The sequence below is a fragment of the Triticum urartu genome, chromosome 5 (assembly GCF_003073215.2).
Source record: "Triticum urartu cultivar G1812 chromosome 5, Tu2.1, whole genome shotgun sequence".
In the NCBI taxonomy this organism is placed as follows: domain Eukaryota; kingdom Viridiplantae; phylum Streptophyta; class Magnoliopsida; order Poales; family Poaceae; genus Triticum; species Triticum urartu.
In genome coordinates this window covers 6,543,069-6,555,094 of record NC_053026.1, presented here as the reverse complement: position 1 = coordinate 6,555,094, position 12,026 = coordinate 6,543,069, and the positions used below count along the sequence as shown (strand labels likewise).

Below are 12,026 nucleotides of genomic sequence, written 5' to 3'. Positions count from 1 at the left end.
CAACATTTTTTAAATCTATGAACATTTTTTGATTTAACAATCTTTTTCAAATAAATAAATGATAGCCATTTTTTCTGAGCTAGCACAGGATTGAAGGGGAAAAACCTAAGCGAATGAGGGAGCACGAAGCCGAGTTGAGCGAGCAAGGGCTTCAAGGGACCACATAACAATTTCATCCTGTCAACATGGAATAGGTGCTCCCAAGGGACATTGACGGACACTGACACCGAAACGTGAAGGAAATAACATGCTAGAGAAAAAAAGTTATTCCCACATGCGTCAAATAAGAGGGTAACACACAGGGGCATCGAGACTCAGCCGGCCCATTGGCGCTCGATAGGTTCTCGAACAACATATTGAAGGGAATGCTTTTTTTCATTCTAGTTTCCAACTTTTTTGGTCTTTACTTAGTTTTTCAATCATTTTTTTAGAAACACATCAAAATTTAATTTGTTTTCAAAGTAGCACTTTCTAAATCTGAATATTTTCTTAGATCACTATTTGGAAACATGAACATTTTTTTGGAAAAAAACGAGAATAGTTTTTAAAACTTTTGTGAATTTCTTTTTTTTCTACTGTCATTATTTGTTTTTTCTTGGTTTCTTCAGTTTTCTACTGCTTTTTTGTTTTGCCTTTTGCCTTTTCTTTTTCTTTTTTCTTCATGTTTTTCTAGGTCTTCATGGGATTTTTCATTTTTTTTCTTTTCTTTGGTTTTGTTTCTCTTTTCTAGTATTTGTTGGTTTTGTCTGATTTTCATTTGGTTCTTAATTTTCTTCGATTTTTTTTGGTTTTTCAACATATATCTACCTTTTCCCCACACAATGTACTTTTTTGTATATATCAAAAACAATTATGCATGTTTTAACATTTATAAATAAATGATTAACATATTTTATATTAGAAGTTCTGATATCTACGTTGTCATATGCGGATATTTTTTGTATACATAGGAAACATTTTTTCTGAATGTTTAATATTTTTCAAAATAAACGATTAACATTTTTATATTTTTTGCTCTGATGTCTACTTTTTTTCATACACGTTGTACGCTCTTTATTATACACCTGAAACATTTTTTATGCATGCTAATTTTTTTCCCAAATACATGATAACGAATTTTTAAAATATATGTTTTTGTGGGGTTTTTTTGGCCCCATGTCTACTTTTTCTTGGTACACAATGTATATTTTTCGAGCACACATGAAACATTTTTCTGATACATGTTGGAAAATTTTCAAATATATGTTAAAGAGTTTTTAAAATATATGTTTCTTTCTGGTTTTTATTTATTTTTTTTCTGCACTCACGTCTTCTTTTTCTAGGCATACAATGTGCATTTTTAGAGCACACATGAAACATTTTGGTGATAGATGTTGGACATTTTTCAAATACATTAAGTAGATTGTGTAAATACATTGTTTTTCAAATGTACCTTTTTAAACACCTTTTCAAATACACGATAATATTTTTCCAAATACAGTTGTACATTTTTTCTGAACTGTGCAAAAGATTAACATTGTATAGACATTTTTTAAAACTTGTGAACATGATTAAGATTTTTTTATTTAAATAAACATTTTTTACAATGTATAAACAATTCTCTCACACATAACTAACATTTGTCGAACAAATGATTAACATGATCCACTTTTTTGTTTCACTTCTGTACATTTTCCTTGTGCATTTAAAAAAAATCATACACATGAATAACTTTTTTTTGCACACATGATTCATGTTTTCGAATTGCATGAACATTTTTTTACAATGTATAACATTTTCCACACACATGATTAATATTTTTCGTAAACATGACTAACATGTTCCACTTGTTTTGTTTCACATTTATACATTTTTTGTGTGCATCAAATACATTTTTGATACACATTTAACATTTTCAAATGTAAGATTAGCATTTTTTTTCGCACATATGAATCATTTTTGTCAATTAAATGAGCATTTTTTAGAATATATAGACATTTTTCGTACACATGATTAGCACATTCTACTTTTTTGTTTCACATTTATACATTTTCATGTGCATCAAAAATATTTTTGTGTACACATTTAACATTTTGAAATGCAAGATTAACATTTGTAAAAATTGTATGTTAATTTTTTTATACTATAAACAAAGTGAAAAAATAAAGCAAAAAAACAAAAACAAAAACATGAATAAAAATGAAAGAAGAAATAAAACAAAAAAGCCAACTGGTGAGTGGTGGCCATTGGGCCAGCCCAATACGTGCGCCACTGCATGTGAGCCATGATATGGCTCGTAGTAGACGGCACACAGCAACGCCCATAGCCAACCCCGACAGGACACAGGAGCTCCCTAAAAAAGTACTTCACCACCGACACGTTCGACAAAATCCTGAACTAGATTGATCTGGCGATGAAATCCCAGGCCCCGACACAACGGTTGGCGACGAGACCTCGGAGCTGATCCCGCGACCCATTAATCGAGCCATGACCGGCGACGGAACTCTATAATCGACCCACATGTTGTCGGCAACGAAATGGTAAACTTGATCCTGCGACCCACCGACCGGTGACTCCCACCGGCGTCCTTGGATACGTCCTCCTCCACCCATTGGCGGACCTAGAGGTGTGCCTGGTGTGTCGTGGCACACCTATAGTGACTCATGGTTGGATGATTAGGAGGATAGTGTCTTCAGCCCACCAGAGTTCAAGTCCTAAATTTGACACCGCTACTTGCATTTTTTTGAATGTTTTTCCTATTTGACGAACTTTGCATCGAGTAGTCGATCCGCATAGACCCGATCAAGCTAGCGATTGAACTGGGTCAGACCATCTTAGAAGCTAACGAGCACCGTATCCGGTTTTGGGAACATACTGGAAGGTTTCAACTTGGTTTTTCCGGTTTTGTGAACATTCCAGAAAGTTCCTGAACCGATTTTACTCGTTTTTTCCTTACTAATGGTTTTTTATTATTTGTTTTATCTTTTTACTTTTTTCTGTTTCTTTTTCTTTTCTTCTTTTATTTTTTGTTCCTTTTCTTTTCTTTATGCTTTTATTCAGAATTTCAAAACTTTTTTGGAAAAAATTGGGGATTTACATAAATATTTTCTTTAAAAAAACTTGTTTGCTAATTTTAAAGGATGTTCATGTTTCCAAATTTTGTTTGGAAGATTCAAAAAATGTTCTTGTTTTAAAATTCTTCACAAATTTCAAAAAATTCATGTTAAAAAATTTTATTCCAGAGTTCAAAAAATGTTCCCATTTCAATAATTGTTTGCATATTTCAAAATTGTTCGTATTTTCAAATTTTGTTCCAGAGTGTTTAAAAATGTTTGTGTGTCCAAATTTTGTTTGGAATTTTAAAAATGTTTGTTTTTTAAAATTTTGTTTGCGGCGTTTCAAAAAATGCTCATGTTTTCCAAAAGTTTTTGTTACTTTAGAAAATGTTCCCTTTTGAAAAAATGTTCGCGTTTTAATTTTTTTCCCAGAGGTTCCAAATGGCGTTCATTATGTTCAAAAACTGTTCCCGGTTTTCAAAAGTGTTTGAGTTTTTTACGAGTTTGTTCAAAAATTTCATAGGACATTCCCCTTTTTGTTCAAACGAATGTCTGCGTTTGAAATTTAAGAAAAAACTCAGATCTGTGATGGTTTTGGTTCCTAATTGTTTCGCACAGCTCAATATTCAGATAAGCTTGCTAGCTCAAGTGGTAATAGCAGGTCATTTGGAACTGGACCTCCTGCATTTGATCCCTACAGAACGTGACTTTTTTTGAGTTCTACAGAGCTACAGTCGCTAGCTAGGGCCGTCCGAGTCGAATATCCGCCTGTGCGTGCGGCCGGCAATTTGCCGTAAAGAGCGGCAGATAGGAGGTCCCTTATTTTAGGCCTTCCAGAATGTGTGTTCAGTGGGAGGAGATGTTCCCGGCGACAGACTATGGAAGCGTCTATCGCGACTTCGTTTATCTCAAGATAAGATGATGTGCTAGTTCAGTTTCTTAGGCGCATATAAGGCTAGAGTGCGCGCAATATGTCAGCCCAAACTGAATTGAGCCGAGGCCGAACTGATATTCTGCTGTCACATCACATGTGAGCGAGCCGGTTCCTAAGAAAAAAAATCACATCTGAGCCCACAGCCCACAGCGACGCGACCTAGTCACCAGTCACCAGGACGCGCCGCCGCTCGGCGCTTACCCAGTCTGCCGCCGCCGCTCCTTCTCATCGGTAGTTCGGCGCTGACCGCCGGTGGCCGGAGGCCCGAAGCAACCGCCGCGACCCGCCGACCCGCCGAGCCGGACCAGACGGTCGCACTGCCGCTCAGGAGGAGCTCCTCTCGCCCGCGCCTCCGGTACCGACGGTCGACGCCCTCGTCTCCTCCGACCCTCCCCGCTCCCAGTGCCGGCCGTGGCCTCGGCCTCGTGGTTGAGTTACTGCTGTCCCGTGCCTACCCCCTCCATGTACTGCTTGCTATTTGCTTGATTGTACTGATGGTAGAGCACTAGAGTTCATATCATTTTTGCATCAATGGATCCAATGAATGATTGGATCAATTTGATGAAGAAGAAGAGACGGATGCAGAGTAGTTATGTTCGCATCACTTCTGCTTGTGTAAACATAATTTTGTTTGCATCAGAGTGAAACTACAACTCAAAAGTTCACAGCCAAGCCAATGAACAGACTGCATGCATATTTGCTTGATTGTACTGATGGTAGAGTACTAGAGTTCATATCATTTTAGCATCAATGGATCCAGTGAATGATTGGATCAATTTGATGAAGAAGAAGAGACGAATGCATAGTACAGTAGTTATGTTCGCATCACTTCTGCTTGTGTAAATATAAATTTGTTTGCATCAGAGTGAAACTACAACTCAAAAGCTCACAGCCAATGAACAGACTGCATGCATATGAGCACAGCCAAATGGACTGAGTATTTAGTAATGTTTGTTGCACTGCCTTTCGATGTTCTTAAACATTCACAAATGTCATATGATGTTTTTTTTTCTTCTGTTAAAAGAGTATTTTCGACAATGAATCTAGTGAAAAATAAGTTCCTAGGTCCATCACTGCCTCCACCTTGTACTTTCCCCCAATTCCCTCCTGCTTTCCAGTATTCGCTGGTTATTCATCACCCATTGATCCCAAATCGACTCTTTTCCCTGCAGCATGATGGCGGAAGAGGACGTTGACTGGACACAGGTGTTTGATCGGGTCAAAGGTTCAATCTTTTCCATCCAGTTTGCTCCGAAACAAGACCAGCTCGAAGAACTCAAAATCCTGGCTGATGAGGTCAAGACAGTAAAAGATAAAGAATCGCGGTACGACAAGGTCAGGAATGGGCATTCTTCTACTGGTTTTGCCTACTATTCTAGACCAACCGGACTGCTAATCATGACAAGTGCACACGGTTTGAGCCATCTCTTCAATGCGTCTCGACCTTTGACACGAGAGACACTGGATATGATGGACATTACTGTCTTATGTGATCACCAGGAAGAAACTATTCAGGAAGCTAGGTTGGTTAATGCTGTCAGGAAGTACGGCACTGCAACAGTAGCTGGGGTTGATTCAGGTGAAGATACAATTGTTCTGAGTGTTGAGAACAGCAGCCTCAAGAATTACTCAGACGATGGCGTATGCGCCCAAGCACACCCTACCCTTGAGATCTCTGCCAAAACTCCAATAAATCATAGGCAGTGCATGATGGTGTCTTGGCCGTCCAATATGCCTAGAATGGTCTCTATAGGTACAACTGTTTCTTCAAGGGGGATTGACATGCCCGATCCTTTGGGGTACAACATGAATGTATTGGAAGTCGACATGAGAACTGCTGAGAGCTCGTCCGGGGCGCCACTGTTCAACTCAAACGGCGAGGTCATTGGTATTCTGCAAGGGAGACTGAGTCGGACCCGCTCGATCTTCGTGGCGGGGTCACATCTGCATGGATGGGTCCAAGCAGCTCATGGCGCATGAGTTAAAGCTGCAAATCGTCGACCAAAATAGAATTTAGGCTCTATTTATCTTGGCATGTAGTAATTCTCTGTTAGTAACACTCATTCCGTATGTTAAGACATTAATTTATGTCTCCTCTTGCCTTGGTTTGGCGGTTGGGTCGCCTGTGCTAGTGGCAAACAAAAAACTGTTAGTAGTATGTAGCATCCATAATTGCCAATGGTAAGTGTAAGTCTCGGAAGTACAGTATGACGAAACCGCAGGCATGTGTTCTTCAGATATGCTTATGTGATGTTTATTCCTCCCTCATCCATGCGTTTTCTCTTCTTTTTTCAGATATGTTGTGTGTTTGGTAAGTGTACGATCTATGTTTCACCAGCAGGGGGCTGTGCTTCTTTTTCTCGAGATGCCTCAGCTGTATATTAGTCCCATTTTCTGTACTTTCAGAGCTAGTTTGGTATTAGATTAGTTTGTACTTTGTACAGCTAGTTTGGGTTCAGAATCAGGATTGGGAATGTTGGCCGCTCCTACCTGATTGCTATTAGAGTGTTTTCATTCTTCTTCTGGTTTGGTCTACGTTTACATGCCCATCTAGTGGGGGCTGTGCTGTTTTCTGAATGTGAGGTTAGCCAAGAGTTTGGTTCAGAGTCTGAATGTGAGGTTAGCCAAGAGTGTTTGGTTCAGAGACATGATCGAAAATGCGGGTAGCTGCTAGCACAGTTCGTAGAACTTTTGATTCTTGTGCCGTTTTTGCTATATTATCCGTCGTGCAGCAATTTTTGTGATCATCATTCATCTGTCGTATAGCTAGATTCGCGCACTGCTATGTTGCTTCAGGCATGGTCTTCACTGCAGTTATGCACGGACACAAAAGTTTTTTTCATTTATTGAGTGAGGTGTACAGGTCCTATATACCTTACCTGTCTATAAATTTCAGCGTAGGTGCATCATTTTTTGTAACTCCTTTCGTGAACTCATTTAGTGTCTCACTGTTTTGTACATGCATGGTTGAGACGTTCAGATGGGATTTATGTAACCAATCTCTTTTCCATTTTTCGTGAGCAGTATATGTTAGCTGGTTATGTAGCATTGCTTTATTAAGTCGTCGCAATGTTTTCCTCTGGGATTTAGCCAAACTGTTTGTGTGGTTCAGAAGCTCAGATGGGATTTCTGCTTTGGTATCTGCAGTGTTCTATATTCAGACATCACTGTTCAGGCTTTTGAGAGAAGGTGCTAGCCAAGTGTTCAGAAGCTTTTTCATTCATATAATTTTGAGATCAGAGCATGTGTTGTCATTTTTTATTTTCCGGGTTATCATAAGCATCATTGTTAAGTCCCAGGTCATCCAAAGTCATCTGTTAGTCACAGTTAAGGTTTAATTCTGTTTCTCTAGACAGCTTGCTTATTTATCATTGTTCATAGTTTCATTCTTCTCAGTTATTGTTCAGTATTCGCTAATTAAGTTTTCAATCCTAGGTTTTTCTTTTACCTTCTCCTGAATAAAGAAATCTCAGCTACTAACATGCATGTTCAAGTGGATTGATTATTTTTGCAGTATTTTTTTTCGTGGTCCTCTCGCCTGCAAGTCGTGAGTGGGCAACACCTTGCTTCTGGATTGGCTGACTGCGTTCTGCTGGACTACCAACGTTTTGAGCAGCTCCACGCAAGCGTTGAATCTCTCCCGATCTGAGTGATCATCGCCAAGTTGGATGTTTTCCAGCCCTTCAGTTGCAGCCGTCATGTTGTCATGTTCTTGCCCTGGGTGCAGAAAGACGCTGCATTGGGGGTCCGCGCCCCGCCCCTGATGGTGTTGCAGATGTTCCTGCCAGATCGGCCACGGTATCAGTCTGCAAGCGTGTGAATCGTGATGGCCGGTCCCGGACGAGCTCCATGGAGGCCAGGAGCTCGTTCTGCCTTCGGCAGGAGAGCGTTCGCCTTGTGCTGGCGGGAGATAACCTTCTGAATTTTTGTCCACTTTTGTAAGACGTTTTAGACATTTAAAACAAAATGGAGGGAGTAGCTTTTACATGGCAGCATTGGTACCATGCAGCGACGCCAGGTTAGCAACAAAACTCAGTGAGCCAAAAAAAAAAAAATCTGACCCGGAGTATAGGTGTTGTTCATTCGGAAAGAACATCAGAAAGATGATGAGGGAAATGTAACTTGATGGTAAACTTGCCTAGAATAAGCCTAGAGTAAAGTGAATTCACCGAACTTGTCAGACACTGAGTGAGGCCAAACTATTTGATCTGAAGTCATTGAGAGTAGCGGGAAATGGGCAATGAGGACTTGGCATTCCACGAACTCCCCATGATACAAGGACCGATGGAACTGAGGTCCCAATTAACAGAGAGCTCCGTAATGAAAATCTCTTGATGGTCACAATAATTCCACCAACTCTTTAAGGGAGGCATCGACAAATATGGCGTTGCCATAGCAGCCCTGGACTCATTGACCTTGTGCATCACGCCTGTATCATCCACCAGAGCCTTGATTCGCTTTTTTCCGTGCCCTCCAGACCGCCTTCCGGTGAAAAAACATGTGTTGTGGTCCTCCTCGTGCAGCCATGCAATGCGATACCTCTGCATCCACAACATTTCCTCACAATACAAAAGTTCATTCATACGATCATTCGTCTCCCTTCTTTCTTTTTGATACATTCATAGACACAAGCTGGTCAAGGCGAGAACGAGACTTATTGATCTCTTTAATCACATTACCAAAAAAATTGCTGCTCCAGTCCTCAAGCTTTTTCATCATGCTATTAAGGTCGGCCGCAACGTCGCCCAGGTAAAGCATAGATCCCAACTCCATCCACGTATTCATGATGACCTCAGGGAGCGCCGGGTCTCTCTCCCACATCACCTCATATTGGCGACATCTCCTGCGAGTCACCGGAGGGGGCTCGTCCATCATGAACTTGAGCATGATGGCAAGGTACGGTGGTCCGACCTAGGCGCTACAAGGTGTTACCTTGACGTCCGAGAAGGTGTCCGCCAGGTGTTGTTAGCCATGGCACGGTCCAGCCGAACCTTGATGTTAGCCCTTCCACTTTGACTGTTATCATATGTATAGGGAAGACCTGCAAAACCGAGATCACCAAGGACAATGACTTCCAGACCATCACGAAAATCAATCATTTGACCTGCCCACTGAGGAGTTTCGGAGAAGTGTTCGAAGCTCCACATAGCCTCGTTGAAGTCTCCAACCACAGGCCACGGCATGTTGGCCTGCTGGTGAAGATCGCAATGGAGGGACCACATGTCATGATGGTCCTCCGTCCGGGGCTCGCCGTAGACGCAGGTAAGCCTCCAAGGTGGCTCATCCACCGCAACAGTCACATACACATCAATATATCTTTTATTTGTAGCTTTTACATCAAGACTCAACGACTCATGCCAATACAAAGCAAGCCTGTCACTAAGACCAACATTAAGATCAACACTATCAAAACCACTTAAACCTGATCGAGCACAGTACCTTTCAATTTTAATTCTTAAACTCATGAGATCACGAACTGTCCGTGGCTTACTATATGCATTGCTCCTGACGGGGCGCTGGGCCGGCTGCCTCCGTAGTGTTGGTCCTCTCCTGCATATCTTGGTCGTGGATTTCCCCTCCTCCCTCGGACTAGTATCGCTCCTGAAGCCCCTCCGTCTTGCACTTTTTTGGTGTACCTGAAAGCAAGGGGTCGGCCAAAGTGGTTATGTTAGAACTTAAGGATTACACCACCAAAGCTTGGTTGTCGTCCGCCAGCCTAGAGCCTATCACATGGTCATCACCCGTCTTGCGTTTGCCCAGAGTTGAGAGGTCATCAGATAGATCCGCCTCCGTCATCTTTGCGCCATACGACAGATTCCGCAACCGTGGAATAATATCGGAGCTCCTTGTTTGAGATTGGGCCGTGTTCTGGGCATTCATGCTACTAGTCTGACTAGCTCATACATTGCGCTATGCTTTCACAGGGTCACTTCTCCACTTCATAGGAACGTATAGGTCAGTAAGCCAAAGTTTTCTTCATACCATCATAAGCTTCAATGATTAGAGGATCGATCATGTTCATACTATCACGACCCTCCCTTCAAAACTCGTACCATATCATCTTCGCAACCAAAGTGAACAAGGTACTTGTTGTGCCCTAGATAGGTGTAATCCAGGTCCTCCTTCAACCGTCATCCAGCTTCTATGTTCTCAAACAAAGTTCTCGGTGTTGGCCTTTCCAAGGAATAAACAAGCATGATAACAGTCCATGGATGCGCCTGATGTTGGATAATCCAAACAATCTCTAGTAGTATGCGTGTTGGATGTCTAGTAGTAGTCCGAGTACTAGTAAGTTTAGGTAGCTAAATTTGGTACGGTGCAATCAGCGTTGCCGGGTTTTAGATTAGGAAAGTAAATCAAGTGAGTCCGGTTAAGACTTTGTGTCCGTATCACATTAGTTTTGGAGTCAGGTCGTGCACCTATATATATGCACCACCTTACGTCGTTTGTAATCACCAGAAAAACGAAAAGCAATAAAGAGATATTACGAGGCACGACACGTGCCTCTGGCTAACTTCGAGTTGCTGCGTTCGTGTGCGTGTGTTCTGGTCCCGGTGTTTGCGTGAGCGCCGGCAAAATATCAAGTGCTACAGCTAGTTCGTATACGTCAAGACGAGTTGCGCGTACACGACCCGTCGAGCTGCAGCGTGATCGTGTGTTTGATCCTTGGGAAATTCCAACAATTGGTATCTAGAGCAAGGTGTAAAGGCTTCGCCGTCAAGTTACATCATGGCGGAGTTGAAGGATTCTTCGTCGCCCCGTCAAGTTGTGTCACGGACGACAGAAAATCAAAGAGGATCATGTCGACTTCGAAGGCGAGTGGTGGTGGTGTGACCATCCAGTTCCCCATGCTTGAAGGCGGCAATTATGGGGTGTGGGCTGCAAAGATGAAGATCTTCATGCGTGCACGTGGAGTCTGGGCAGCGGTGGAAGGTGATGGTGCGGTCGAGGAGATAAAGGATCAAGAAGCTTTCGCCGCCATAGCCCAAGGTGTGCCTGATGCCGTTTTCATGACCATATCGGAGAAAGAGACGGCAAAGGAAGCTTGGGAAGCTCTCAAGGAGATGCATGCTGGAGATGATCGTGTCAAGAAGGCTCGTGTTCAAGCTCTAAGGAGGGAGTTCGAGAGGATGAGCATGAAAGAATCAGAAGGGGTTGGTGAATTTGCGTTGAAGCTAACCTCCCTGGTTAATGAGATGCGGGCTCTCGGATCAAAGATGGAGGACATCGTAGTTTTGGAGAAGTTACTTCGAGCCGTTCCCGATAAGTTTTTACCGATCGTTGGCACCATAGAGCAGTGGGGCGATGTGACGAAGATGTCGGTGATGGAGGTGATCGGGAGGCTGAAGACCTATGAGTTGACGTTGAAGGGGCGTGAACGCGACCAAGAAGAAGAGCAGTTGATGTTCTCGCGTAGTAGGGAGAAAGATAAGCAGAAGTACCGGAAGTTCGACAAATCTAAAGTCCGTTGCTACAGTTGTCAGGACCATGGACACTATTCGCGAGAGTGTCCTAATCCGCGGAAGGAGGCAAAGAAGGAGCACGGGACTCTACAACTAGCTGAAGTGGGCATGGATGATGACCCGAGATTGCTTTAAGGAAGAAGCGGCGGTTGAAAAAAAAACAAAAAAAAAAGAGTCGTGTCTTTAGTTTGTTTGTGTCTGAGTCGTTCCGTGTGTCTCGGCGAGAAGACGAAGGCCAGCGTGAAGATGGATGCGCACCGGTTAAGTTGAGTTCTGCATGAGAGGCTATGTTGTTTAGTCTACATGTAGCACGGCTAAGAATGTGACGGCGTGGACTGGTAATCTAATCCAGACGATGTGTGGTTCAGAGTCTACGAGTCGAATGTTTGGATTAGGGGGTTGATGTTTGGATAATCCAAACAATCTAGTATACGTGTTGGATGTCTAGTAGTAGTCCGAGTACTAGTAAGTTTAGGTAGCTAAATTTGGTACGGTGCAATCAGCGTTGCCGGGTTTTAGATTAGGAAAGTAAATTAAGTGAGTCCGGTTAGGACTTTGTGTCCGTATCACATTAGTTTTGGAGTCAGGTCGTGC

The 12,026-nt window shown here is 42.3% G+C and overlaps 2 protein-coding genes across 3 annotated transcripts in view; both read left to right on the top strand.

Annotated features, from left to right (window-relative positions):
• Nucleotides 1-12,026, top strand: part of LOC125506840 (serine protease HTRA3-like) — a 29,579-nt gene that overhangs the window by 11,285 nt on the left and 6,268 nt on the right. The gene's annotated exons all lie outside the window — the stretch shown is intronic.
• On the top strand, nucleotides 4,089-6,207 carry LOC125506841. 2 transcript variants are annotated; one of them, XM_048671549.1, is made up of 2 exons: nucleotides 4,089-4,433; nucleotides 5,142-6,207. In XM_048671549.1, the coding sequence occupies exon 2, from the start codon at nucleotides 5,143-5,145 to the stop codon at nucleotides 5,947-5,949; it is 807 nt and encodes a 268-aa protein (XP_048527506.1). In that variant the 5' UTR covers nucleotides 4,089-4,433; nucleotide 5,142; the 3' UTR covers nucleotides 5,950-6,207. The 2 variants fall into 2 exon arrangements, with proteins under 2 accessions (XP_048527506.1, XP_048527505.1); XM_048671548.1 differs by having other exon boundaries at nucleotides 4,090-4,398.

Coding starts and splice junctions, on each gene's coding strand:
- LOC125506841 (XM_048671549.1), top strand. CDS start 5,143: ATGATGGCGGAAGAGGACGTTGACTGGACACAGGTGTTTGATCGGGTC.